This window comes from Musa acuminata, chromosome BXJ1-7 (genome assembly GCF_036884655.1).
Source record: "Musa acuminata AAA Group cultivar baxijiao chromosome BXJ1-7, Cavendish_Baxijiao_AAA, whole genome shotgun sequence".
Lineage (NCBI taxonomy): Eukaryota > Viridiplantae > Streptophyta > Magnoliopsida > Zingiberales > Musaceae > Musa > Musa acuminata.
The window spans coordinates 41,533,834-41,561,758 of record NC_088333.1 but is presented as its reverse complement, the minus strand read 5'-3'; the positions used below and the strand labels follow the sequence as shown (position 1 = coordinate 41,561,758).

Sequence of the window (27,925 nt, the reverse complement as noted above, 5' to 3'; positions counted from 1 at the left end):
TTTCCCCCCTCTTTATAGGTTTACAATTTACTTAAAACTCGTTTTAACCTTTTGCATTAACTTTATAGGGAACTACTAATTTTTGGTGAATGGACGTAATCAACCCGATTCCCAAACTTTTCGCGAATCACACATCACGGTCAGTTCCACCGTTTTCCTTGCCGTGTCCGACCAATTCGGGTGCGGTCCGACCCTGAGTCAATCTGAAGAACCGAAAGGTCCAAAGAACGAACTCATATGCACCGCACGATCGGAGTAGAGGGTAAGAATCAACGGTGCGGATGGAAAGAACGCGACCAGGGTGGGACGGCACATCGTAGCGTCCCGTGCGCGACCCACACCGTGGTACCCCGTCGCCGCGCACCTCTTTTATATGTCGATCGATGTTTGGGGAGCGCCCGACTCGTTTCTTCTCTCGATCGCCGACTCCCTACTCTTTTGGTCTCTCCTCTCTCGCCCAAGAAAACCCTCCTCTCCTCTCTCCCATTACCCTTCCTCCTTCTCCTCCTCCACCGCCGCCGCCCCGCGATTCGAGGACAGCAGTTGCGATTCGTCGAGCATGCCGACTGGTAGGAATAATTGCCTGCCTCAATCCGCTTTACTCCCGATTTGTCACCGGAGATTGTCAAGTGATTCGATCTCCATGAACGACGATGAGATTTCGTAAAAGCTTAGTTCATTGCTCAATTTGTTCGTTGCCTCTGTTAATTTTTCCTTCTTTGACGAATGTCCTGCCAGAGTTAGGTTTTAGTATTGTTTCTTTTCATTCGGTTGCTTTAGCCATGGTTTTTCTTGGAGCTTAACGTGGTCTCGAATCGAGAAAATAAATAAATAAATATATATTTATATATATATAATGTATTTGTCGTGTCTTGCCACCCAAAAGTTGATAATTTCCGGATCGTGCTTGGATATGGATTAGGTGAAATAATGTTATACTTTTCACCCGTTTTAGCTTCGGTTTTGCATGCTTATCGTAAGTGAAATGAACGAGAATAAGTTTATGTGGTTTTAGCCATCAAAAGTCTTGTAATTTTGATCAGCTCAGATGGTATGTGGTTTGCTGTACCAAAGATTTAGTAATATAGATTGTGAAGAGGTGGCATGCGTTTGTAATAGATCACCATAATGTATAATATGTATCAAAGTCATTGATGTGCAAACTGTTCGTATCCCAATTTCCATACGAGTTTTGTTCTATACTGATATTTAGCCATTTCTTGAAGCATGCTGCGACCTTTCTAAAGGTGTTGCATTTCCTTGTTGTCTTGCCAAAAGATCCTTTTGTATTTCAAAACTTTAAAATAATTACATCCTCCCTAAAAACGTGTTATCTTCAGAATATGATAAAAACTGAAAAACAACTTGTTTATGGCATGGGTCATCAATTAGTTTCAAGGAAATTTCTTTGCCTACTGTGAGTAGGACATCTAAGAGTGATTCTTTTATCTTGTATCACCAGGTTCTCAGCTCATTTCAGTATCTGTCATAATTATAAATTTCTTTTGTGGAGTAATTGTGTTTACTGTCATCACTAAGAAAGCTCCTTTTTGGTCTTCCAAGTAAAAAAAAGAATAAAGTACTGACCATCTTGTGTCTTTGTTGGTTATGTTGTCATATGAATGGTTATATTGGTCCTTTAATTCCTGTGGTACAAATTATATGTCATTTCTAATTGAAATGTTCTCTTTTTTCTGATTTACAATTTAATGCAAACTAATTTAATTGTTTCCTAATACAATTTGTGATAGTGTATTGTGGAGTATTTATGATGCTTTTTGTGATACAGTTAGTGTCAAATGGCAAAAAGAAGTCTTTCCATCTGTGGAAATCGACACCAGCCAACCTCCTCTTGTATTTAAATGTCAATTGTATGCTTTGACTGGTGTACCTCCTGAGCGGCAAAAAATTATGGTCAAGGGTGGTCTTTTGAAGGTATATGAACTTCCATTTTATGAAGATTTATTATCCTTTTTGTGCTTGTCATGCAACTTTTTAAGAATTTTATCTTGGAGTTAGAGTTCTGAATTCGTAAAGACTACTTTTCTTTCATGTAGGATGATGCAGATTGGGCGACTCTAGGTGTCAAAGAGGTGTTCTTTTCTTGACTTCTGATGATCTTTTTATATCTTATGAATACAATATATGAAGTTTGTAATTATTCAACAGGGGCAAAAGTTGATGATGATGGGCACAGCCGATGAGATAGTGAAAGCTCCAGAGAAAGGTCCCGTATTTATGGAGGATTTGCCAGAAGAAGAACAAGTAGTAGCTGTGGTGAGGCTTTATCTAATCATTTATAATTATAAAGATCATGCAGTTTTCTATGATGCATTAGGAATTGTGTGGGGTTTTTAGAGTTCCAAAATTGACATCAACTTGCATGATGCTTATACATGTAATATATGGGAAATATCTGGAACTGCCATAAGGGGTTGGATTCGTCAGGATTTTGGTTAGATTTGTTAGGTCTGAGTTGAAGCTGACTAACCAATCAATTCAGACCCAGATCTGAATCAGCCATCTGATTGGATAATTGTGAACCATAAGTATGTAAAACTATGGACAAGAAGGTTGGTATTTTGATACCTTTTCTTGAGTTATGTGTGTGTGTGTGTGTGTGTGTGTAATGTTGGATTAACATTGATTTGACTTTCAATAGGTCAGATTTCAAAATTTCAGAAGTTAGTAATGGACTTTACATGTAAGGCAATTGTGGTTTTTTGGGGACTTTGGATTTAGGGCCTATTTGAATAAAGAGTGTTGGAGAGGAGAGAACAAAATTGGTGAGAAGTGGATTATCCTGATTTTGGTTGAAATAAGTAGGAGCCTTTTTAGCTTTTTTTTGAAAATCTGAGATCTGGAAGGAAGTAGCGACAAGTGAAACGTTAAGGATCATTTTCCCTGTTTTCCCTTCTATTCCCTAAATCTAAACAGAGGAACAGAAAGTATGCTTCTTTCTATGTTTATCCTTCCCTCCCCTTTCTCTTTACTTCTCTTATCTCCATAAATTATTATCCAAACAGAGCATTAAATTCTCTTTGCTTCGTGTGTCTACTGTGCCCATGGTACCTAGGATATCAGTTATGACATGTGACTGACGAGATTAGTACAGACAATACAATGCATATTCCATGCCATGTAGATCAGTGACTAGCATTCATTGTTGTTTATGTAATGTTGAATTCACTAGTTATGTTTCTTAAACAACCGACTATATTAGACCCTGTGATGGCACTTTGACAAATGAAAAGTGTCAGTTCTTGTGGATGTTCAGTGTTTTCTAAAATCCCAAGATGCTAGTTATTCTTTTCCATGTCTTTTGCCTGCAATGTTTATTGAAGTGGAAAGGTAGGTATATTCCTCAAATATTTTTTCTAGATTTTGGGATAATCATTTTATGATTATGAGAACATCATACAGTAGCTGTTGGGTTCTCTTACCATGTTTATTAACATTTGAAATAGTGGCTGATCTATATACCAACAGGGTCACAGTGCTGGTCTATATAATTTGGGAAACACGTGTTACATGAACTCTACATTGCAATGTCTTCATTCGGTTCCGGAGTTGAAGTCAGCACTGTTGAGGTGAATGTGATTGAATCCTTATTCTAATTTATATGAATAATTTGTAGGCGCTAGTCAGGGTGCATTCTAATGGTTTCCCACATGACAAGTGTAACATGTTCTTGAATTTGTTGTTCACAAGCAGTTATACCAACTCAGGAAGAAATAATGAGCTAGATCAGTACTCACACCTTCTGACCGTCGCAACTCGAGATCTTTTTGGCGAACTCGATAGGAATGTGAGGCCTGTTGCACCATTACAGTTTTTGTCGGTTGGTTCTCTAAACCTCTTGAAGTTCTCGAGATTGATCATTATATTATTGGAGTTGGCTTTGTTTGGCTAACATTCTTCTTTTCACCTTTTGGATTCTTTGCAGTTACCTGTGAATTTTAAAATATGGTTGTTTGCTTGTTCTATTAGCTAGCTGTGTTAGTTATATATTGGTTTAATTGTCAATTGCCTGATAAGACTTGCTTATAGAAAGGTAGATTAATAAGGTGCTGAAGAGTTCTGTTTACTGGTAGTCCCTGTTGGGGGGGGATATAGAACTTTCACATTTTTAAAATAATAATTTATGACCAGGTTTTTAGTTGATGTGTTCTCATCCATATATAAACAAAAAAAAGATGCACAAATCTAATTGATGCTTGAGAGATGTTTTTATAAACCAACAAAACTGTAGGATGAGCATGTCGGATTAAAGGTACAAACCTACACTAAAATGACTGACTATTCATAGAATATCAATCAGCATTGAAAAAAAAATATTTTTAGTAGCTCAAATATAATCACCATGGATTAGTCATCTCATGTTATATTGACTGAAATTAGCCTGATTAAATTAAATAAGAATGTAAGTAATTTTGCAAACTATGTCTGAATTCTTAACCTTTTGGAGATGATATCAGAAGAGGTGAGACTTCCATTTATGTATGGTCAACAGAGCAAACGTCATTGGTTGTGGTTTAACAGGAAAGGAAAGCCTCTATCTCCTATTATTTCTGAGGCAACTGGGCGACACTTTCTTCTTTGTGAAGGCAGTGGGGCTGGTGTACCAAAGAGGAGCCCCATTTTGGGCTTGCCTGCCTCACCCATTGGAAGGTAGCAAATGGATCCATGCGAAGCCAACCTCTGAATCATTGCTATCTCCAATCGCAAGGCAGGTGGTGAGCAGGTTAGCTGAAAATGGTTAGGAAATATATATATATATATATATATATATATATATGTATGTATATATATATATGTATGTATATATATGTATATACACATATATACACATACACATACACATATACACATACATACATGTAGTTACTAGTCGTCAAGTCTTCTTATCACCGATTGACATGAATTGTTGGATAAAATGGATTCACATTATACTTGAGAGGATCTGCACAATGAATAGATGAAGGAAATGATTGAAGGAAGAAGAAAGATACAATAAAGTGATATAAAATGACAATCAAGAACTAGTGAGTTTCTTTGTGGTTCCGATGAAATTATGCACAGATATGCTATGGATAAAGAACGTCGTGATCCTTGATATTTACATTAACGGTTCTGATGTTGTATCTAGTTGATAAAAACATCTCTTGAGGGATGTCCTAGAGTGCAAGTTGCACGATAGAAAAAAAGGTCCATTTGTATGTTTGAATAACTGAATTCATTTATGAAAATGTCAAATATATGTCTATGTAATACACAAATCCATATATGTAGTTTGGCTTTTGTCATAATGTCGATATGTGTACTTGGATTATTCTTTAAATTTGAGTTTAATTGCTTTAGATAGCTTAAGTATATCTTTTGATTGCTTTCTAAAGTCAATTTTACTACTATAAGAGTCAATGTAGATTGAAATGATTTAAAGCATAGTAGAAACAGTCATTAGTATCTGATTATAAGGGATTAAATGACTTGCTTTTGTGATTGACCTGGGTTTTCACCCATTTTGTAGGCTATCACTATGTGGCAACTATGGTGCATTAAATCCTTGTATGTTCCCAACCAAGATAGAAATATAGTCATAACATAGGCTTAATAGTTACATTTATAATTATTCTTTTGCTTGGAGAAGTCTCATCATCTGAATTTGATACAATGATTTAAAAAGCATTAGGCGTCGAAAGGTGCCAAGGTCCAAAAACGCTCAAGATGCTAAAATATAAAAATATATAATATAATTAATAAATATATTTATTTAAATAAAAATATGATATTAAATTTAAAAAATCTTACAAAATCATAATATCACATTAACAAAAAATCTCAAAATTCAAAACAATAACAATAATTTTGAATAAATAAAAAATAGCAGTATTAAAATCAAAATAATATATTATTAATCTAATAAATAAAAAAATATTGTTACTAGTATACAGTTAATGGTATACTGTTAATATACTATTAACAGTATACTATCGAGTCGATGTGAGAAGAGGAAGCAGCGAGCAATGACAGCGGGAGCGGGAGAGGCGAGTGACAACAGTGGTAGTGACAACGGTAGCAGCGAGAAGCGACAGTGGGAGCAGGAGCGGCGAGCGACAACAGTGGCAACGGGAGTGGTAGCAGCGAGCAACGAGAGCGGGAGCGACGATGGTTGCAGCGATAGCAGCGAGCAGCGACAGTGGCGGCGGGAGCGGTGATAGTGGCAGCGGCAGCAGCGACAACAGCTAGCAGCGAGAGCGGCGAGCGGAGACAGTGGCAATGGTAGCAGCGAGCAACAGTAGCGGGAGCGGGAACGACGACAGTGGCAGCGGTAGCAGCAAGCAGCGGCAGCGACGGCGAGAGCGGCGATAGTGGCAGTGGCAGCAATGAGTAGTGAGAGCGGCAGCGTGAACGACGAGCACGGTTAGGGTTGGGGAAGTCGTGCTAATATCGGTGCTTTAGTTGGTTCGATTGAACCAACTAAAGGACCGGAGACTGAACCAGACCTAAAACGCTGGTTCGGTCGCCTGGTTTAACCCAGGCGCTCGCCCGAAGCGCCCGGCGCCTGGGCTCGAGCGAGCGCCTAAGCAGCACCTCTATGAAGCGCGTCGTTTGGAAATGAAGCGTGGCGCTCGGGCCTCGCCTCGCCTCGCCCGAGCGCCTATTGAAATCACTGATTTGATATTATCTTTTCCTTACAGATTATGTAGAAAATAATGGAGATATTTTATTATATTGTTTCACTAAAACATTAATTTCATTGTTATGTCTTTTGGGAACAGATTTTACGTAAAAAGTATCCTCAGTTTGCCCAGCAGCATAATGGTGGTTATATGCAACAGGTTTTTATTTTCAGTTTTATGTTTTATATGTTGTCTCGTATTTTTTTTGCATCTCCTTCTTGATGAATGTTGGAAAATGTTGTTCTGTTCCTTATTGCAGGATGCTGAAGAATGTTGGACCCAGCTTATGTACACACTTTCTCAATCTCTTAGATCATCAGATTCCAGGTGCTTTCTTTCATTTGGTTCTTGGCCTCTTAGTAGTAGTTCAATTCTAGCAAGTAGCTTGCGTTATTTATTTTGATTATCCTTTATATCTTGTTTATCGGATATCATAAAAGTTCTCTATTTGGAACTAATAATTCCAGGACCATGTAAATCTGATGCATTCCTAGTATATGATATTCAACAATGATGAAATGGTTGTCTTACTCTTTTGGAAGAAAATCTATTGCTTCTAGAACCTTTAGAATCACTGCTAGGTTTTTGTTTGCTAGAAAATATTAATGAATTCAAGATCAAGCTCCATTCTTACAATAGACAATAAATGGTTGATTACAAGGATCACTTCTAGGAAATTAATGTAAAACAAATAAAACATTTTTTATATTCAGACAAAGGAGAGAGGTAGAGAGTGGACCAAAAATGAGAAAGAAAAAGGTGCCTTTTTGCTGAGAGAGAAGAATCGCGACTATCAGCATACAAGAGGCTGAATATAACCCTTTAGTAAATTGTAAATCACCATTTATTTGTTGGACTTACCCCACGAGGCAAAATGGATGATTCAAGGCTTGTGTAGACCACATCTGTCTACATGCACAACTTTTCTGTAGTTCATAAATATTAAAGATACCAAGTTCCTACAAAGTTCTGCTCCTACTAGTGAAAGGCTAACCTAGAGGAGAAGGGGGGTTTAGGCATCAGCCATTTCTTTTCTTTCCTCCTATTTCTTTGTCTTGTGGTTGGCTCTCCTGACTCATTCAGCAAACAATACTGATGTTGCCAGAAACGCATGACACAATTCTTGGCATCATAATCTAATTAATACCTTAAATATGACCCTAGTAAGAAATACAATTCCAAATAAGACTATAAACTCTTTAATGTAACCACTACAGAAAGGACAAAATTTCATCAATTAATATAAAAAAATTAGGAAACACATGACTTAAGACTGTTGTCTTATGTAGATGCTGCCTAGAGTTATCCTATGCTATAATTGAATTGCCTTGTATGATATCTGCACTTACATTAAAATTGTGTTATTTGCTTATTAGTCAAGACCATGTTTTTTTATTCATCTTATTCATTCTCTTCTTTTTTAGAATATTCTTTGTTTTCTTTGTTTGATCACTCTTTATTCATAGTGGCCCTTGTATTTCCTTGTATTTGTGCAATAAACTATATGACACTAAAAATGATAATAGACAACTTGCTGCTACAATAGTAGTCTTTTCGATACCATGACATTAGCTGGCTACAGTAGTATGCAAGCACCCGTTGTCCCATCCTTGAGTAATCAATCTAAGGCACTTTGAACAGAATGTTTCTACTAGAATAGTCCTCTGATGGCTAGTATCTCTGTGTTAAAGCTTTTAGTCCTTCGTGGAAAATCCTAATCTCTTCTTTTTTATAGTTTTAGTCCTTTGGTAACTGTCATCTCTGTTTGATCTTGTTTTCTTGGGTATTTAAACTCTCATTCTTAATTTGTCAAAACTCTATAAGACAAAATATTGGCTAGTTTTTTTAGCATAACTAAAGCTGCTAGCACCTACTCTTCTCTAGATGTCAGTTTCTTCTTGAACTAATTCAGCGAAGAGATAAGGAAATTTAGAAAGACCTTATGCCGATCCTAATCCATTGGCAGTGTTTTTAGTTCTGTTGATTTGATTGAGCCATTACATGCCATGCTACTGGTAATGGGTTGGCAGTGAAAGCAACATGCCATGCTACTGTCAATGGGTTGGCAATGTAAGCAACATGCCATGCTGGCACATGCTTACTGAAGTTAGTGAGTTCATTTGTGATCATGATGGTGCAAACTACACTGCATCCTGCGTCTCACTCTGGATGACTGCAGGAAATTATTTGTTCATTAGCGTGTGCCTTTTTGCTATGCTTGCAGCCACTCACATTTCATGCATTGCATTTCACAATGAATCATGTTGCATAGTATTGTGGAAAACTTTTTAACACTAGGAACATGGTCATTAACCTGCAACTGCCTCATGGAATTTGTATTTTTTTTAAAAAATCTTGTGTTGATGAAGCTCTCAGAATTCTGCCAGGTATTCTCAGTCAATCAACATTTTAGGCTCTTTTGTTGTTTGCCATTGTAGTTTGTTTTTCTTTTTTGTATAGTAATTTAAGTTATGTGTAATCATGTAATTTGATTTTCGTGATCTAAACATGTGTATCTTCTCGTTAATACTATTCAGTGAAGCATCTGCGACAGTGAAGGCACTCTTTGGTGTTGGCCTTGTCAACAGGTACAGATACACGTTGCTTCAGCATTATCATTGTTGATTATTTGACATTGGAATTACTATTTGGGCATTTTTGGTTGGGTTATATTTCTTAACCCTAACTCAGGTTTTACAATGTTTCCCATGACCTGATCTGGTGTGTTTGCCCTGAATCCAACCCAAATGAATTTCAGGCGGAGATTGTATCTCGGTTTGGTCTATCTAGATTAATTGTTCCTTATGCATCATAATTATATCTGACCAGTGCAAATTTAGTTGTAATAATTCGTAGGACCAAATTTCTGCCCCAAAGATATCCCATATTTATTTAAAAAAAACTAGCTTTAATTTGTCAATGGAATGAGGCAAAAGTTATAATAGATTTTGTCATATGCTGTCCATGGATATATATTGACATGCCTCGGACTCTAGTATTGGTTTCATTGAGGGGAAGTGGATGGGAGTGAGAATAAAGAGACAGAGAACATGACAGGGAGGGGTAGGGATGAAGGCTACCTGGGAAAACTAGTAAGTTGAGGAAAAGCATGCATCATGGAGGAGCCGGAGATGGAAAGCTCACTGACAGATATTAGATTTTCAGGGGTTGGGAGGGTGCACGTTGATCTTTTTGCCAGATTAGGGATAAGGTTTACGGAGGCTAAAATTAAGAGGCCATGTTGATAGGTACATATGACTAATAACCTGGATGTACATGTCCTAAATCAGGTGGCCAAAATATATATCCCCAAGTTAGTAGCTGTAAGCCTATTAAGGATTTTAGATCAACCCAATGCCCGTCCCACCATCCATACTCAGTGTGGGACTAATTAAGCCGTGACAGTTTCCACGTAAGGGGTTGATTTCCTCATAACAATGCTAATGGCTATTGGATATCAGCTATTATATAAACCAGGTCTGTTTATTCAAAACAGGAGCATGAGATAAATCCAGATTCTTATTGAAAATTGCTTTTTACTCACCTGATTTATTATACAGTCAGAACCCACCACCTTGACTGGTTCTAAACTAAAATTGCTCTTTCCATCAGCAACCAACCCTTTTACTTGGTCAAACTACCATCTCAACATCATCCAACCAATTATGGATAAAAAATATCAATCTTGGTTGCATTTGACTGGGTGTTTGTCAATGTAACTGGGATGTACTTCTCATTCGATTCTTAACATTTAAGTGAAGTTAGAGGATCCCTACCGCACTCTGAACCATGCTCATAAAAGCTCACTTCAAGCCCCTTGAAAATTTCTGATGGGCTTAAGTTTGGATTGGTCTAGTCCATGCATGTACCAAACCTACTATGATATTGTTATTGTGGTTAAAATGAATAGAAGTTAATTACAGTCTTGATGGGTTAGCATGGGACTTTTTTTGTTTCACAAATAACCCCATTTTTAGATTTTACCTTGCTGATCCAACAACATATGCATGATTTTCACATGTACAGTTGTACGTTTCAATGAACAGCTCATGTTTTTTCATAAATTGTGTTGTCTAAATAAGGTGTCTTCAGTAACTTGTTGTCTAGTTTCCTTTAGAGGATAGAAAAAGAAGCCTCTTATATTAATGAATATGAATTTCAAGAAAAATTATGTAATTTCAAAATGAAAGGTGAATTCTACATTCTGTTTTTTATCATAACTCACTTCTTTTGTGGTGAAAGATGCTTTCAAATCTTTGTTTCCTTGCTGAAAAAATTATAAAATAAGCTTTGAACAAATATGTTTTATCCATGCAAGCACATATAAGCATGGTATGCAATTTTGAATGGTACTGCTCGATACGGGTGGTATGTACCGGTCCGACAGTATACCGGTACGCGGACCGTCCGTTACCGGATAGACCGTGCTACACTGTAGCAGTGCTACAGTGATGTAGTAAGAGAAAATCGCTCGGTAAGTCCTGGTGTACCGTTCGGTATGCCATGATGTACAGCTTGGTATGCCGGTACCGTATTGTATCAAGCCAACTTCGAAACACCGGTACGGTATGATATTGCATACCTTGCATATAATAGTGTTTAATATTATTGAAAAATTAAACTAAATTTATAAATAATGAAGCAATTGTGAAATAAAAATGTTGATTGTAGCAAGGGTTCCTAATAGGCTTTGTGTCATATCAAATGGTGTCTTCTAGATTCACTTGCAATCTTGCTAATCTTGGTCCTTGCCATAGGAAAAACAAACTAAATGGTTGTTCCATAATTCTGTTTTTCATTGATAGAAAATTTAATCTTGCTTCATTGCTTGATTTACAACAACTTTAAATGATGTTTGAGTTTCAAGACTTAGGTTTATTAAATTGTCCATTTATCAAAAATTAAATACATTTTACTGAAGAATATCATGAACTAATTGAGATTATCTGGTAGGTATTGTTTTTTTGTTAATTATTCAAACCTGAAAATCAAAATTGTTAATGAATTCTTACATTTTTACATAAGCGTGCAAGGTCTAAAACTTTTGTACATTAGAATAAAACAAATTAGAACCCATTAGTTTATGAAAATTCATCTTCGAAAGCTGCATTTGCCAAAATGTTATCCACTGACTGTTGGCAGAAACAGTTGACTAACATGCCAGCCCAGGACATGATATACGGGATGCATCATGCCAACAAGGAAGAGATATGAGGGCATTACTTGGGTGGCAAATCCTGGGTAGAATAGTATTTGTACCAGTGCATCCTTGTATATGTTTTATGCAACATATTAAATAAAAGAAGATAGTTAACAAAGCAATCTTGAGTTGGACTTTGTGTCTGAGGTGTTTTGTTTTCCAAAATATTTCTTTTCTGTTGTTCTCATGATATTGAACTTGGATGTGCAACAAATGGATGGTCGAATGCACCTTTCCCACTCATGTGGGGTTTGGTGTGGAACATCCATCTTTAAATTAAAATGCCATTTTGGTTATTATCTGCTTATTTCACTGGATTTTGATGACGAATTGTTTGACATTTTATTATCTATTCCAGGGTCTATTGTGCAGAAAGCAGTGAAGAAAGCTTTGAGAATGAATCGGTTTATGCACTAAAATGCCATATCTCGCAGGATATCAACCACTTGCATGAGGGGCTCAGACGTGTAAGTGTCATTAGTCACAAGCTTTTTTGGAAATTTATATAAAATATTTTATAGCTATACCAAATAAAAGCCAAATTCTAGAATATATATTAGTTAGGTGTCTATGTGTCTATGTTTGTGTTGGATGTTCATTATCTGATGTTCACAGTGCTTTTTGTTCACTTCAGGGCCTAAAGTCAGAACTAGAGAAGATGTCTACTTCTTTGGGACGCAGTGCAGTTTTTTCAAAAGAATCATGCATTAGTGAATTGCCCAGGCAAGTCTAGTTTTTTCACTTTTTTTGTTTCTTTTATAAAATTTTAAAGTGGTTTTTTTCTTCTAAAAATAGTTTTAATATTTTTTCTCAAAATGGTTATTTATTTGATTTCCTTCTCCGGGACTTGATTGTTCATTGTTTTGAAGATAGTTCTTATTTGATTTCCTTCTCAGGTATCTGACTGTTCAGTTTGTTCGTTTCTTCTGGAAAAGGGAGTCTAACCAGAAGGCAAAAATATTGCGGGTATGTTAGTTTTATACTTTACCGTGTATCTTTGGAGTGCCGCATTCCTTTGTAAATTTTATAGGTGAATTCATGTGATATTCTTTTTTCTTTTGTGTATGTTTGTTAAATGATTTGAATCTGGCAATAACTATCAAGAGTTTCAGTGGTCCTTGCCATGGACATGGAAGCTTATTTTGTTTCCCTTTTTTTTTTCAGAAAGTGGATTATCCTTTGGAACTTGATGTTTATGAGTTCTGTTCAGATGAACTTCGTCAAAAGCTTCAGACTCCTCGTCAGGTTTTGCCCACCTTTCTTTTGTGCCCTTTAGTTTGACGGAAAATTACAATATTTTACTGATATTCTTATAATTTACCCGTGATTTGCTCAATTGACATGGATAAGACACTACGAGAGTTAGAAAATGTCAAGCTTGGATTAAAAGTAGAAGACAAGAAGAAGGAACATGAAGTCAACATGCCTACATCAGAGGTATGTAAATCAAGACAGCCCTCTTTCTTTTGGTATGTAAATCAATGATTAGGTGAGCCCAATAATCATTGAACATATATAAATTGCATATATATTGTTGATTAGACCTGCAGTTCTTTTGGTATTGAATAGTAAGTATAAAGGTTGGAATCTATTGTCATTGAACTCACTGAGTTGGATCGGACAAGCGGTAACAAGGTGCTAATTAGGCGTAGCAGCTTCTCAACTGATACTAAAATTGGATATGGTACCCAGCTTATAGATTGCAAAATAGTAATCATAGCAGCATTTAGGTAGTAATGCTAAGGCCTTCTGAGAAGTGACACAGTGTCAAGAAGTCATTTTAGCATCACAAATATTTATGAAGAGGCTGGTTTATTGTAAATATGTGCTAGAATAAGTTGCTTCACTTGCTTCACTTGCTTAACTCTATTCTCTTTTTCTTTGTTTTCTTGAATGTTCTGCAGGGGTCATCTAATGATAGTAGTGAACCATCTAGCATGGCTCTTGACAAAGGTAATTGATAGTTATTGTTGATGTATGAAGGTCCATGTAGAGTTTAACAAAAGGTCGTGTAGTCGGATATCACTCTCCATCACAGTGGTCTTGCATCCCAATTATTTGCTTGCAGCTCGAAGGCATTAATTTATAATAGTATGATGTTTCTTGTGTTTTCTGTATTTCCCAATTGCCATCTTAATCATGCTTCTCAACGCATTTCATTGTCAACAATTTAAGCCCTATTTATGATTGATAACATCCTTCATGACTATCTCAAATGCTTATAATTGTTGACATATCATTTGCCTCCGAAGTTCATCAGATGAACTTGTATTCTTCCTTTCTCTGATGACCAAGGGTAGGGTTAGGGTTTTTGGTACAGGCTGACCTGCATCTGACTTGGGCCTGACATGTATGATTCTGTCCTTAGTTTGGCCCATTTAGTGGTCTAACTGCATTTCAGGTTTGGTTCTTTTACGATCCCCTTCTTTCCAATCAATATTATGGTGTCTGAATTCAACATCATCAAACTTTAGTGAAATCTCATATACATAGCACACCACATACTGTGTTCAGATGGATATATGGGTGTATTGGAATCATGATTTGTGTTGGTTCATTAGGTGCATCAATTTTTCATTTTTTTGGGTGGGGGTGTGGGATGTGTGTTTATGACAATTTTGTGGTCGGGATGAACATACTGGGCGTCCTTTTGTGGTATTGCAAAATTAAGAACTTTCAGTGCATACTTCTTTAGAGTTGAGAAGTATTGTAAAATACTGAGCGTCCTATGGTATCTTTTTTCCAAACACAAGTTGAGAAACTTCTTTATGGTTTTCACCATGGATCCTCTTTCTACTGAACAAAGATCATGTCTGGTGCTCACTGATGTGGATCATAGCTCATCCGCTTATGCTCTACACCTGCACCCTAATGCATCTGTGTATACAAGACCCTTGCGTATGAAAGATTGGCAACCAACAAGTTATCATGTTGTTGGTTTCCTAGATTTCTTTTCATTATTGTAATGCATGTTATAAATTCCATTTGTTTTCCCTACCCAACCTCCATACTTTTTATTTTTATTCTCTTTCAATTTTCTGTCCTTTCATTTATGAGAGGTTCTTATCAGTATTGCTTCTCTCGAAAAAAAACTAGACAGAGTGCTACCAAATTTACACACAACATTGAAACGATGCAGCTAAATTTACATAGAACATTAAAAGGGAAGGGAAGGGGGGAAATGCTTTGCATGCATTTGTTTGTTCTTTGCTGTTTCCTCATGTTTAAACCATGGGAAGACTAATTAAAAGACTCCACATGTCATGGCTCCATCTGAGGATGATACCCCTAATATCTCCTCCATGTTACACAGCAATCAGCATAGTTTGTTCTTCCAGGTTAAGGAACTTGATAACTTACAGATTCATGAATCATTACATTGGTAAACACCACCAATCGATAAATTCACAAGATGCCTGACTTTTATATGAACTATGAAATTCCTGGGGATGATACCTACCAATTTAGATCAAAGTTGCTTATTTTCTTTGCTCTGATGTCGACAGCTGTATCTTCTGAAGATAAGGGGCAGTTAACTGGAATTTATGATTTGGTAGCTGTGCTTACTCACAAGGGAAGGAGTGCTGACTCTGGGCACTACGTTGCCTGGGTGAAACAAGAAAATGGTCTGTCTAATAGGCTTAGAGATTCCTTTGCTTTCTCTTTGTCATTCATTTTGTTTCTTATCGTGAAAACTGCTGATGATGCAGGAAAATGGATTCAATATGATGATGACAATCCAATCCCACAAAGGGAAGAAGATATTACAAAACTATCTGGCGGTGGTAAGACACTTAAAAGAGAGAATTATTGAACTTTTTTTGTTGTTGTTGGACTTTTGCTCAAACGAAGGGTAACATTTCTGGCAGGTGATTGGCACATGGCATACATCTGCGTGTATAAAGCCAGAGTGGTTTGACATGTGGAACACAGAAAGATCAAAAGGAGGACTTGTACTGTTAAATCTGGAGTACAGATGACTTTTATTTGTTACGGGACCTAAAATATGCTGGTTATTGTTTGGTAAATAGCTTCCTCAAATGTGCTACTTTCTCCTTTTTGGTGCCGTTTTTACGAGTTGATCGAGTGATATTTGCGTTTTATACATGATACGCTCGCTTTTCTTTGATCATATATTATTGGCAACATTGCTCCTGCGAGGAATCCTTTTATCTTTGTTTTGAAGCACTTGAGGCATGACGAAGTAATTATGGGTTCGGCGAAAACATGCATAAAGATGAGGTTTAAATATTTGGGGTTGGTATTGATGCGATATTGGTAAACAACATTGTGTTGAAACTCTCGATGTGTCCGTGGTTGTTGCTTTTCCTTGTATCATCTTGGAATTTAGATGTGTTCATGGTTGTTGCTCGAGTTTTGGACGTTAAATTACTGAATATATAATATGTATGTCCTGACCATGAAATGAAAGGTTATGGTCGGACCGTTTCGTTGATCAATTTAAAATAATAAAATCAAATGAAATTTTGATAGAAGAAAAAATAATAATAATAATAAAACATTATGACAGTGAGATCGGCTTCAGATGGCTTCTTTCTTTTTCTTTTTCTTTTTCTTTTTTTTTCTCTGAAAATTAATATCAAAACGAAATCACGGTCGAAACCCTATTTTCTTTGACGGCTGTTAAGATCTTTGTCGTTTGTTTATGAATAATTGGTATGTGAACGGTAGGCACAGTTGGATTAAGAACGGGATCATCGGTGATGAGTGGTAAGTGATGAGCAGCTCGTCGCCATGTGTGTCCGCCGATGTCGTTCTTTCGTCTTCCTGCGTCACTCGAGTCCTGAAGATACCAGCACCGAGTCCCATTTGGCCGGGCCAAAGCCCAACTCGTACTAATCCCTGCGCCGGATGCGCTGCTTCCTGCTCGCACTTTTGTCTCTCTGTCTCACTCTCTCTCGCCCCCTCCTTCCTCACTCGCTTCGCCGTCTCTCGCTCCTCCTCCTCCTCTCCACCTCTTCCTAAAGGAAACGCATCCCAACACTGCTCTCTCCTCTCTTCTCTGCCATTGCAGACATCTCCGCTCCCACCAACCTTCTCTTCCGCAGCTTTCCCGGCAACTAAGTGTAATGGAGAAAACAAGATCGAGCCGCTTTCTATAGTGACGAACCCGAAAGAAGAGGTAGGAGAGGTGCAGATGGAAATCATCTCCCCATCCTTGATTCTTATTCTCGTTTTTAATAATCTTTTTTCAGTTTTTTTGGTCCCTTTGGTCCTTGTTTCTCCTCTGCCGGGGAGAGCCTCCTTTCTCTCTTTCCTCTCCGTCGAAGAATAGCTCGTCTCTTTTATTTCCTTTGGTTTGTTTCGTTGCCTTTCTTCTTCTATCGAAGAGTTTTTAGTGCTCTTTGAAAGTTTCTTCCTTGTTCACTTCGCATATCTCTTCTGTTTTCTTGGTTATTCAAGGTAGCAGCATCTGTTCTAGGATTTCCCTCTCTCCCAACCCCCTCCCCCCCTCCTCTAATGCATAATGGAGTATATTCCCCCATTCTTATCTTTCATTTTTAATCCTTCTCCAACGAGTTTTCGGCTGATGGTTCAAGAAACCCATGCATGAGTGGTTCAGTAACCTAACAGTTTCTTCTTGTTCTTGTTTTGCTTCGTCGGTTCCCTTTGTAGGTGGAGCAGTACGACATCGTGTGATTCTTGATTTGGTGGATTCGACTTCTTTTTCTATGGGCAGCGAACAAGATGGGATTTTGAGCAGTAACAATGTGTCGGCTGGGGGCCTCGTGTGGGTGCGTCGCCCTAACGGGTCATGGTGGCCGGGCCGGGTTGTTGGTCGGGATGAATTGCCAGCGAAATGTGTGCTTCCGCCGAGATCAGGGACTCCCATCAAGCTTCTTGGTAGAGAAGATGGGAGCATGTGAGTATCCTCATCTGTAGATCCCCTTCTTCTGCCTATTTTAAGTGGCCTGAATATTCTTCGTATCTTGAATGATGTTCTGTTCTGTATTTGGTTACAGATTTTTTTTTTTTTTTTCTATTCTCATATCCACTGAAGATCAGATGATAAGATTTAACACTGAACACTTATTAGTAGCCGATTCTGTTAACATAAACCATATGGATCATTGTCTTTTTTTTTTTTTAATTCTACCTCACACCATTGTTTCAGCTGGCTTTAAAGACAAGGGATGTAAAATGAGTTCATTTGCTGCCACTACTTCTATTTTGGCTGGGATTTGATGGTAATTTTTTAGTCAACTTTAGACAGAGAGCTATAAAAAAAAGGCCAACTCAAACCTTCCATGGAGCCTTATTGACTTAACAGTTGTGCATCAAGGCCAACCTAAGTTGCTCAGTGACATCTTGGAAAATAACAAGGAACATGGCAACAACAATGATACTGATTGTGCCTTCTTTCGTTTATTTATGTTTGGTGCATGATTTTCTGTATCTTGAATTATGCGGTTACAAATTCTGAGCAAAGTAGCTATATGCACATATGCTATTTCTGTTCACCTTTCTATTTCATGGTTTAAGTACCATGCAGTCAGTATAAGCTTAAGTTTGCTAATAATCAACTTGCAATCAGGGACTGGTATAATCTTGCAAAATCAACTCGTGTCAAAGCATTTCGTTGTGGGGAGTTTGATGAGTGCATTCAGAAGGCCATGGCTTTTGCAATCCGTTCAAAGAAAAGTTCAACCAGTACAGGTAAGTACATTCGCAGAGAAGATGCCATTCTCCATGCCCTGGAGATTGAAAAGGCTTACTTCCTTACTGGGAAGCAGAATGGCTCAGGAGTGAAGGACCCTTTCAGAACAATGGGTTATGATTTTCCCATGAAGTCAAGAAAGGTATATGGGCTTGACAAACAATTAGGTCATGTGGCCAGGAAACTCGATGTTCTTGAGGAGAATTCGGCTCAAGAGGTATCTCAATCTTTAGTGTCATATGAACAAACAAACGATCTGATTTCTTCTGATATTAAGCAATCAGAGAAAAAAAGAAGGAAAACTCCAAATGATTCAGAAGATAACGAAGGAATAAAACGAATGAGAGATCTTCAGGAAATAGGTTTGGGGGTTGTATCCAATAGAAAGCCTAATGTGCATGCTAGCACAGGATGGTCCACTGAGCTAGGCCTTCCTGACAATGCTTCACTTAGCAAGTCAGACATTTATGATGGATTTTCTAGTTTGAGTTCAATAAAGAGCAGCAAAGATTCTTTTTCATCTCTGAAAAGGAAGAGATCACATGTGGCCCAATCTCATGAGAATGTGAGAAGAAAAGATCGTCGACTAGCACTTAGTAAAGTTTGCGAGGGTACTAAAGTTATAGTTCCATCATATTGTCACTGGGATGGTGCTTTTGGAGGGCAACCATCTCTTCAAGGGGCTTCTCCAAATAAGTTGAATGAATTGCTATCTAATTCAAGGAGGACAGATATTTCATGTGACATCACTGTCAGCCCACACTGTTCAGGAACTTCAAGTGAGGCATTATTGAATGCTTGTGAGAACACTCGTGAAATTGATGATGCAAATTTTGATTCTGAAGTAAAGGATTCGGAGCTTGCGAGCATGTTGGAGTTTATTGACAATGACTGCTCCGATGGCCTCATTGATATTCCCCTGATAATGGCAGACAATATCAGGGAAGGTATGCTTGCAAATTTCCTCCTTTGTTTGTGTTAAAAATTGATCTTCTTATAATTTTCTTCTATTTCTAAATTTGAATAACAATGAAGATCCTGACATTTAAAGTTAAATTGCATGAGATGACACATCTTGTTGCTTCAGCATGGTAAACTAATGTTAGGCATTTTCAGTGCATTCATGTGCCATTTATTATGCCATTCTGATCATAAATTGGCATTACTAAGTTACATGACTTGGATGCCATTGTTATACCAGATAATCTGTCAATGTTACCTTGCCAACAAACTTGGATTTTGCAGCTGCCCACTGTAGAGTGGGATATTGGTATTGACATACTATAAGGATTTTTATGCTTCTTGTAGCTTATACCCAGTTTTAGTTTAAGATGTGTCCTTATGCTGCATACTTGGTCATCATAGGTACTTATCCAGAAATTTTTTTCACCTGGATTATTACATTTGAGGGTTTATTTCTATTATAATTTTTTTCCTTTTTTGATGAATTCTAGATTCTTGCAGTCATATTCTTGGATGAGTGTCATCTCTTTCTTATCTTCTACTTAATTTATTACTAACTATAGCTTGGTACATGATTTTTTGTGCCAATGGAAGGTTGGAGAGGATTTTATGTACACAACCGAGGAATGCTGTTTCGCTCAGATAGGTAAAGCATACCGGTTTGGACATAGAATGGTACATGGACTATCGCGTTTCAGGCAGTCTGTTCCAACCAATAAAAAAAAAAAAACAAGTTTGGGCTTGCATTCGTTAGCTCTCTTCCCCGACACTCATCCGAGTCATTGCTATCACCTCTCACTGCCCGCCGCCCATTGCCTGCTGTCATTTCAGATATGTTTCCTTCTCTTCCTCCTCTTCTTCCTCCATCCTTCTTGTATCCTTTTCCTCTTCCCCCTTCCTCCTTCCTCCACGGCCACCTCTTCTTCTTTCCTCTTCCTTCTTTTTGCTTCTTCCTCCTCTTTCTTCACTGCCTCTTTTCTTCCTTCCTCTTCCTCCTTCCTCCTTTCTTCTCCGCTGCCATCTATTTCATTGGTACATACTCGTGTACCATGTGCCATACACTGATATCAGTGGGTATGTATGTACCTGTTTGACTAGGACTGATATGGCCAATCGGTATGAGACTGCGTTCCTTGTAAACAAGTATTACCTATGGTTGTAGAGACTAGAGAGTGCATTTCTGTTTATCATATCCGTGTTGCAGTTCAGCTTATCTTACCTTGATTGCAAGTCTTGACTTCTACTACTGTTTAAGTGTTCATATACATCTTGAATTTTTCGTGTTGTTAAGCTTGTAGGTTAATAATATTGTTACTATTATCCCTTAAGCTCTTTTTATTTTCACTTTGGTAAGCGTCAAAGATGAAATTCGATCATAGGACCTTTCTATCAACAATCAAGCTCCAAAAATTTGTCTTTTCCCCCCCTTGTTGTAAGAAACTAATGACCATGGCTTATTCATTGTTTATTTTTCTGACGTAAAAGCATTGATATTTATTTCCAAAATATAAAGATGGCAGTATAGCTTGTGAGTTTGAGTCCTTGGTTTTTTGGGACTCATTATTCAAATTATTAGCTTATATTATGTAAATTTTCACAATGGTTCTGAAAGTCAGTTAAGATTATCAATGAATAACATATTATTTAAGATATGGTGTCTTAATTGCTACTGATGAAAATACGATATCCAATATATTTAAAATATAACAGGAGCTAAATTTATTGAAGAAACAAGGATGATGGAGGATTAGGGTTTTGTTAAAACAAAGCCTTGAAAATATGTATTTATGAAAAGAGTGATTATCTAGAACACGCTAACCTAAATATATCAATGACAAACAGCCCAAGTGAACCTTTTGGTTAAAATTTATCGAGGGCCATTGCAATTTCCTTTACAAAAAGCTTCCTTGAACATTTTTAATTACCAAGAAGCAATGAGAATTTTCTTAAATATTTAAAAACAGAAAAAGTAATATGGCCCATCTTAACCTAGACCGATTCATGACCTCTCGATCTACATCAATTATGCACAGGCATGCTGCAGCATGCACCAGTAGGATATTATGCACACTGTCGTAAGTACAATTTCTACTGTAGTGACTACCAACTTTGCATGAGTTTGTGAGGAGATATACATGTAGAACATTTTGTCATTCTTTGAGGAAATTACAGATTTCAAATTATGCTTATGTAAGCTTGCTTCTTTCACCAAACAATGTTATGGTGTCTGTATTTTGCACACCCACATTACCCTTAAAATTTCTTTTATTAGGAGTTGACTTGAATGTCTTTACCTGATGATACCAAAGACTCAGCATTTACCCTTGTTTGCTGGTAAATTCATGTTTAATTAATCTTGTTAATGCAGATTCTTACTACTGATATATTAATCATATATCTTTTTGGGAACTTGATAATATGTCAGGATATTTTGCTGACTATTTTTTCGTTCTGTAATCTTTTCATGTCACTTTGTTGCTTTCCAACTTCTTTTCTCTCACTTGTTTATTCGTTAGTTAGTTTTGATCTAAAAAGGTGCTTAGTTGTTTTAAAGAAACATAAGTTTAAGGCAACCATACGTGTGAGACTATAAACTGTGCCAAATAAAATTATCAGCACTGAAATAACTAGATGTTATTCTTCTGTTACTATGATGTTGGTGTTATGTACATAATTACAATTTAGAATGCAGAGAATGTGCACTTTTTGTCTTTCATGTTAATGCAATAATCTTGATTGTAAAAATGACTAACTTGTTTGTAATATGATGTTCCAGATTTTTCAATCATGTTTGAACACTTTCCAACTAGAGATCTTCACCCTTATGTAGCAGAAAAGCAACATAATGGTTGCCGCCAGGATGAACTTGAATCACACTTCACAGAAGGACTTGGTGAGAGTAGCTTCACTGGCTCGGAGGGTCGGTTTAAGAACATCAAAGGGGAAACAGAAAAAAGGTCCTTGGAACGGCATTTAAACCATAAAAAGAACCTGAACAATTCAAGGTTTAGCAAAAATACAAATTCAGAAAACTTTATGAATGGGGCTGTTCCTGACAGTTCCTTGAAGGGTAAAATACAGGAGGAAAGGTATTTTGCAGGTTGTAAAATTGATGGCAGTTGTTTTGGTGAATCCGTGACCTCCAATTCTCATGGTGGTCAGTTGGTGAAGGATGAATCAGTCTCAGAGGTACATGACGTTCCCCCAAATCAGAGTTCTGATCTTCACATTTCTGATGAACATGGACATTCCCTGTCAGAACTAATAAAAATTCAGCCTGCACATGCAAGAGATCAAGATAGATCATCCAAGAGACATGTGCCTGTCTCCGCTCTGCCGATTCAACGATTGTTTCCTCATGGCCAGGTTTCTCTATCAACTAGCTCTAAGTACCAGGTGTCGAAGCAACTGAAATTTACAGGTGTGGGTTCTTGTCTATACGATGTTGAAGTGACTGTACAATCAAGCTATCGTGGACCTCATGTACCTCTAATATCTCTCATGAGTAAATCAAATAGTAAAGAAATTGTCGGTCACCCCGTTCCTATAGAGGTGGTGGAAGATGGCTTAGTCGATACTCTGTTAACTACCAGGCACATTGATCAGTCACTGAAGGATGGGGGAAATAGTATTGGGAAATCGCAACCTAAAAGGAAGTCGGCCCAGATGTATCTCAATGTTGTTGGGAGAAACTATGAAGTTACAAATGTTACTTCATTGAAAAGGAAATATTCGAAAAACAGGAAACCAAGGTTGTCTCCCAGAAAGATCAGAAGGCTGTCATCAATTAATGTTGATCAGAAAGAAAAGGGAGAAGAGAGAAAGCCAGTGGTTGAAAAGATGGTGGGACCTGCCGTTGCATGTGTTCCACTTAGACTCGTCTTCAGTAGGATCACTGAAGCATTGAGCTCGTCCACACGATTGACAAGCAATAGCTAACATCAAGTGTATTGGAACAATGACTTTTCTCAAAGCATGACTCGGTCATGAGTGTGTGCTTTCTACCTACTTGGCATTTCTTGGTCACTGACACTGTAAATTTCTACTGCTTGTTTGATGCATAATGTTGTCCATATCTTTTATCTCAGTGCAGTTCATTGGGGAAAGGGAGAATTGTTGAGCTGTGTCTGTAGCCAGGTCGAAACATATTCAGTCCGTCCGAGGTTGATACGATGACTGTATATGATGTAGACATCCAAGACGAAGATATAATGCTTCGAGTTTTGATGTAGCATTGAAAATCTTAATGGTTTCGAGGAGCTTTGTCATGTTCATCGAAAAATTTTGAGAAGCTAAATCTTTGTCCTGTTCATCAAAAAATTTCGATAAGCTTTTCCTATGTTCTTTTATGGTTTTGAATTCAGTCTCTTATTTCATCAAAAACTGGATTCTTTGAGAGGAGTGGTATGACTGGTTCTCAATGTTAGTACCTCGATTAATACTGTGGATTTTATTTTTTTTATCATCTCTAAATCTTAGTTTCGTTTCTTTTTCCTGAACTACTTGTTCTTTACAGTTTTGTTCCCAACTCGCTTACATGCCCTATCATCGCCTACAGCACAAGGAAGAGACGCTTTGTGGCATTCCTTATCTATGCGATAGGCGTCTTTTTCTTCTTCTTCTTCATATTTGCTTTGGGAGCTGGCGAGACTTTCCGTGGTCATATGAATTCACGAGAGACTTGTTAGCGACCTCCTCCCGTTCTTTGAGGCGCTTTCTGCTGTCGGTCCAGCGAAAGCACATACTCGTGAGGAGCCATTAATGCACGAAAATTAAAATTAATCTGTATAAGTTTCAGCTGTGTATTTGTCACAATTTTTTTCTCACTTCAAATCCGACCCCAAAGCTTTGGATGAAGGCTTCCCTTTCACTCTGCTCGAGGCATCAAAAGGCTCCAAATACGTTGGAGTCGATTGGAATTCTTGGGGTCCTACGGGGGCATTCCGTCATTACATGCGTATCTGTTGCATTTGCTATTTATTTAGCCCATGGATCTAAAACCGTTGGTTCTTGGAAGATCGAGGGTACTTTCGTCATAACATACGGATCTGAAACCGTTGGTTCTTGGACGCTCAAGGGTACTTTCGTCTTAACACAAGGAACGAACAAATCGGCCACCAGGGGCACTTAGGTCATAACACGAGGAGGCGATCGGCCGAACGCTTTAGGGTTTTCGGACCTCCAGCGCTATATAAGCGGTGGTGGTCCGAGCTTCCGATTCGTTCGCGTCCTCCCAATTGCTTGCGGAGGCGACCTTACCTCCTCGTTTTCTCTCCCCTTTCTTATAAGCGGTGGTGGTCCGAGCTTCCGATTCGTTCGCGTCCTCCCAATCGCTTGCGGAGGCGACCTTACCTCCTCGTTTTCTCTCCCCTTTCTTTCGCCGAATCCTTCGTCGTTGCTTTTGTTCCACTGTTTCTAGGGGCTTCGCGAATGATTTCAGCCGGAGACCCGCGGTCCTTTGTTGTAGCGAGGAGACCGCTTGTCGGTCAAAGTTTCTGCACTTATGATATTGCGCAGTTGGATTTACGCTGATTGTTTCGGTTTGTTCAGGATTTTAGTCTTTGCTTCGATACAATATTGATTTGTGTTAAAAATCGCTTGATCCCCGATTATGCAAGTCATTCGTTCTTGTCCTTTTTTCCGTCTCTGGCAACGATTTCGCGTTCCCTTTCCCTTGATTCTAAGCATTCGGTGTCTCTGTCTTTTGATTCTGGGACTAGAAGCAGGCAAGCGTTCACTGAGTTCTAGGTCTCATTCATTACATGATGTAGATTAGCTCGCCAAACAATTGATATTTCTTGTAGCAATTTGTGGAGATATGCATGATTGACGCTTCATTTTCTATAATGCATTCGAGTTTTCCTTTTTGGCCGTATGAAACAGCCATGTGTTTCAAAAGACTAAGCAGTATCGATTCTAAACCTGCTTATTTAGCGTTCGCCTGTGTGGTTTTCGTCAACACCGAGAAAACATTGCTATGATGAGCTGCTAACACGTAAGAAGATCCTTTCAACCAAATTGGGTCTTCGATGAAATGCCTTTGTTACGCTTGGCTTCTGAGCAATGTATTCTGAGCCTCTTATTGGCGTCTGATCACCGATAGGTACCAACCAGCCCGTGGATAGACGTACTTTGAAGCCTTATTTGACATTCAATCCGTTTATTAATGTCGCGGCAAATTGATATTATCTAATTAAATATTTTTATTAAATTAAATATTTTTATTAAATTATATAATTTTATTTAATTAAGTAAGATATATTATAAATTTAATTACTTTAATTATAATAATATTTATAAGTTTAATTATAAATATTTTTTAAGTTTAATTACAATAATATTTTTTATTCTTCTTTATAAAAAGGATATATGATCTGACAAAATAATTCAGATTATAGATTTTTTTTATTTGTATTTAATATATTGCTTGTACAAGGATATCATTTATAGTACAAGGATAAGAAAAGAGAAGAAGATGAATCTAGTTTTCTTTATAAATCAATATTATTATAACTTTCAAATTGTGTTTGTAAATCAAATAAAGGCTCTTCATATTGAAAGATACATATTATAAATTTAATATATCATTATTTGATTTCAATGTATACTAAAGTATTTTTATATAATAATAATATATTATAGTTTTTATGTTTATAATTGATATTAGAATCATGTTTCGAAATCAAATATTTTAAATCATAAAAATATTCTAGATCTATTTTATATTTATATCTATTTATTAGCTTCTTCGTTTGTGTTTCTTGATCTATTTTTATATGTGATCCATCCTACAAGATTCCTCATGTTTAATCGATGAACTAATTCATCACGATGATTGATTCATCATAAGGGATGTAAATAGCATCATCTAAATGTTGAAGTGTTGCTGTGCTTTAGGGATAAGGAAAAAAGGGTTTCCTAATCCTATTCTTATAGCAAGTGTTTGCGTTAATACTATCGAATCTTTTATGTGATCACATGAGGTTTTGACGCAATTATCTTATGATATATAAGTTATATTAGGTCCTCTGACACTAATTTATAACAATAAATTTATTATCCATCGGAAGGAGATTCAGAGCTAACTAAGGTTTTTCTTATAGTGTTATAATGATCTTTGGTCATACTAATCGTATCTCGGCTTTTTATAATGATTTTTTATAACTGATTGAAGTAAATAAACATTAGGGTAATTAAAAATCAAATTAACTTTTTGGACAATTACATGATTGCAACCAACATCAGCCCACCAAATATCGAAGTGACAAGACATCCGAGTTGATATTAAGTCGATTAGAATGTGATACTCAATAGTTTTTGAGTTTGATGATTATGTTCTTCAGAGTAATAAAGTTTATGTTCTTTAAATGAATAATTTGAGGCATAAATTCCTAAGAGAATGTCATTATTTCTTTTAGGTTGGACATCTAAACATTCACTAAATATTGGGTCTTATCTATCACAAAGTAAAGCAACGAAAGCCAATAAAATTTTTTGAGTCATTAAAGGTCTTGAGGGAATATTTTTTTATATTTCATATCAAGTTTGTCAACAATAGAAAGACTTGGATCGATACTTGTGGTAGTTGATCGATTTTTAAAATTTACAATAATCATTATTGCACCCCTTACGTTGCTCAACAGGAAACATGACCAAGATGATAAAGAATGTGATGAAGTATTGGGGAGTCCCGTACAATATCATTAGTAATCGAGACGCATGATTCTTTGGACGATTTTGGATCGAGCTGTTCAAATTACTAAGATCTAAGTTAAACTTCTCGCACTGTAAGTTGAAGCTATTGGATATAGTCCAATTCTCCTATAACTTACAGTAGAGCTTTGCATTTAATAAGAGTCCTCTCGATATTATTACGGGACAACAGCCGTCGACTCTTTACACCTGCGATTGGTTATACCGAAAATAGCTCGTTAGAATATCACTTTATAAAAGAATAACACCAAAATATAAATTTTGTATGAGCTTACTTAGAAATTGTTGTCAAAAGGATGAAGAATTGGACAGACTTGGAAAGACGACCATAAGAGTTTAAAGTTGGTGACTTGGTATTGATGAAGCTCCAACTAGCATCACTCTAGTTCTTTAAGCATAATGTGCATAAGAGATTGGTACGCAGAGGATCATTCTCAATTATCAACATGGTAGACAATGTCTCCTATAAGTTACAATCGCAAGTGTGACTCAAAATCCATTAAGTCTTCCACGCAAGCAACTTACAAGCCTATCACTCAAACCCATAGGATGCTACCTGAAGTATTTCAACTTTGTTACCTCGCACTAGAGTTTCCTATTAGAAATGAGTTGAAATCATTTTAGTGGATCATAAGACAAAACTATCCAACGGAGCATAGAAGACTGAATACTTAGTAAAGTGATGGA

At 37.1% G+C, this 27,925-nt stretch overlaps 2 protein-coding genes and 1 non-coding gene across 3 annotated transcripts; all 3 read left to right on the top strand.

The window, feature by feature from the left end:
* The first annotated feature begins 377 nt into the window (after positions 1–377).
* Positions 378–16,015, top strand: LOC135679479 (ubiquitin carboxyl-terminal hydrolase 6-like). The gene is made up of 18 exons (XM_065193280.1): positions 378–569; positions 1,790–1,935; positions 2,058–2,093; positions 2,170–2,277; positions 3,490–3,590; positions 3,715–3,841; positions 6,783–6,842; positions 6,943–7,010; positions 9,221–9,271; positions 12,242–12,350; positions 12,518–12,606; positions 12,780–12,849; positions 13,048–13,128; positions 13,234–13,320; positions 13,788–13,836; positions 15,390–15,509; positions 15,594–15,668; positions 15,753–16,015. Exons 1-18 carry the CDS (start codon positions 560–562, stop codon positions 15,800–15,802), a joined length of 1,437 nt encoding a protein of 478 aa, XP_065049352.1. The 5' UTR covers positions 378–559; the 3' UTR covers positions 15,803–16,015.
* Positions 16,016–16,600: 585 nt separating this feature from the next.
* LOC135679478 (uncharacterized protein At1g51745-like) lies at positions 16,601–23,864 on the top strand. Its single transcript, XM_065193279.1, has 4 exons — positions 16,601–17,026; positions 17,521–17,767; positions 18,440–19,509; positions 22,302–23,864. The coding sequence occupies exons 2-4, from the start codon at positions 17,577–17,579 to the stop codon at positions 23,462–23,464; spliced, it is 2,424 nt and encodes an 807-aa protein (XP_065049351.1). The 5' UTR covers positions 16,601–17,026; positions 17,521–17,576; the 3' UTR covers positions 23,465–23,864.
* A 1,632-nt stretch (positions 23,865–25,496) lies between these two features.
* Positions 25,497–25,590, top strand: LOC135680177 (small nucleolar RNA R24). Its single transcript, XR_010515421.1, has one exon. It is a non-coding gene; the product is annotated as a small nucleolar RNA R24 (small nucleolar RNA).
* The last annotated feature ends 2,335 nt before the right edge of the window (positions 25,591–27,925 follow it).

Coding starts and splice junctions, on each gene's coding strand:
- LOC135679479 (XM_065193280.1), top strand. Junction 3,591..3,714: donor TTGAAGTCAGCACTGTTGAG/GTGAATGTGATT, acceptor GTTCACAAGCAG/TTATACCAACTCAGGAAGAA. Junction 7,011..9,220: donor CTTAGATCATCAGATTCCAG/GTGCTTTCTTTC, acceptor AATACTATTCAG/TGAAGCATCTGCGACAGTGA.
- LOC135679478 (XM_065193279.1), top strand. CDS start 17,577: ATGGGCAGCGAACAAGATGGGATTTTGAGCAGTAACAATGTGTCGGCT. Junction 17,768..18,439: donor GGTAGAGAAGATGGGAGCAT/GTGAGTATCCTC, acceptor ACTTGCAATCAG/GGACTGGTATAATCTTGCAA. Junction 19,510..22,301: donor GGCAGACAATATCAGGGAAG/GTATGCTTGCAA, acceptor ATGATGTTCCAG/ATTTTTCAATCATGTTTGAA.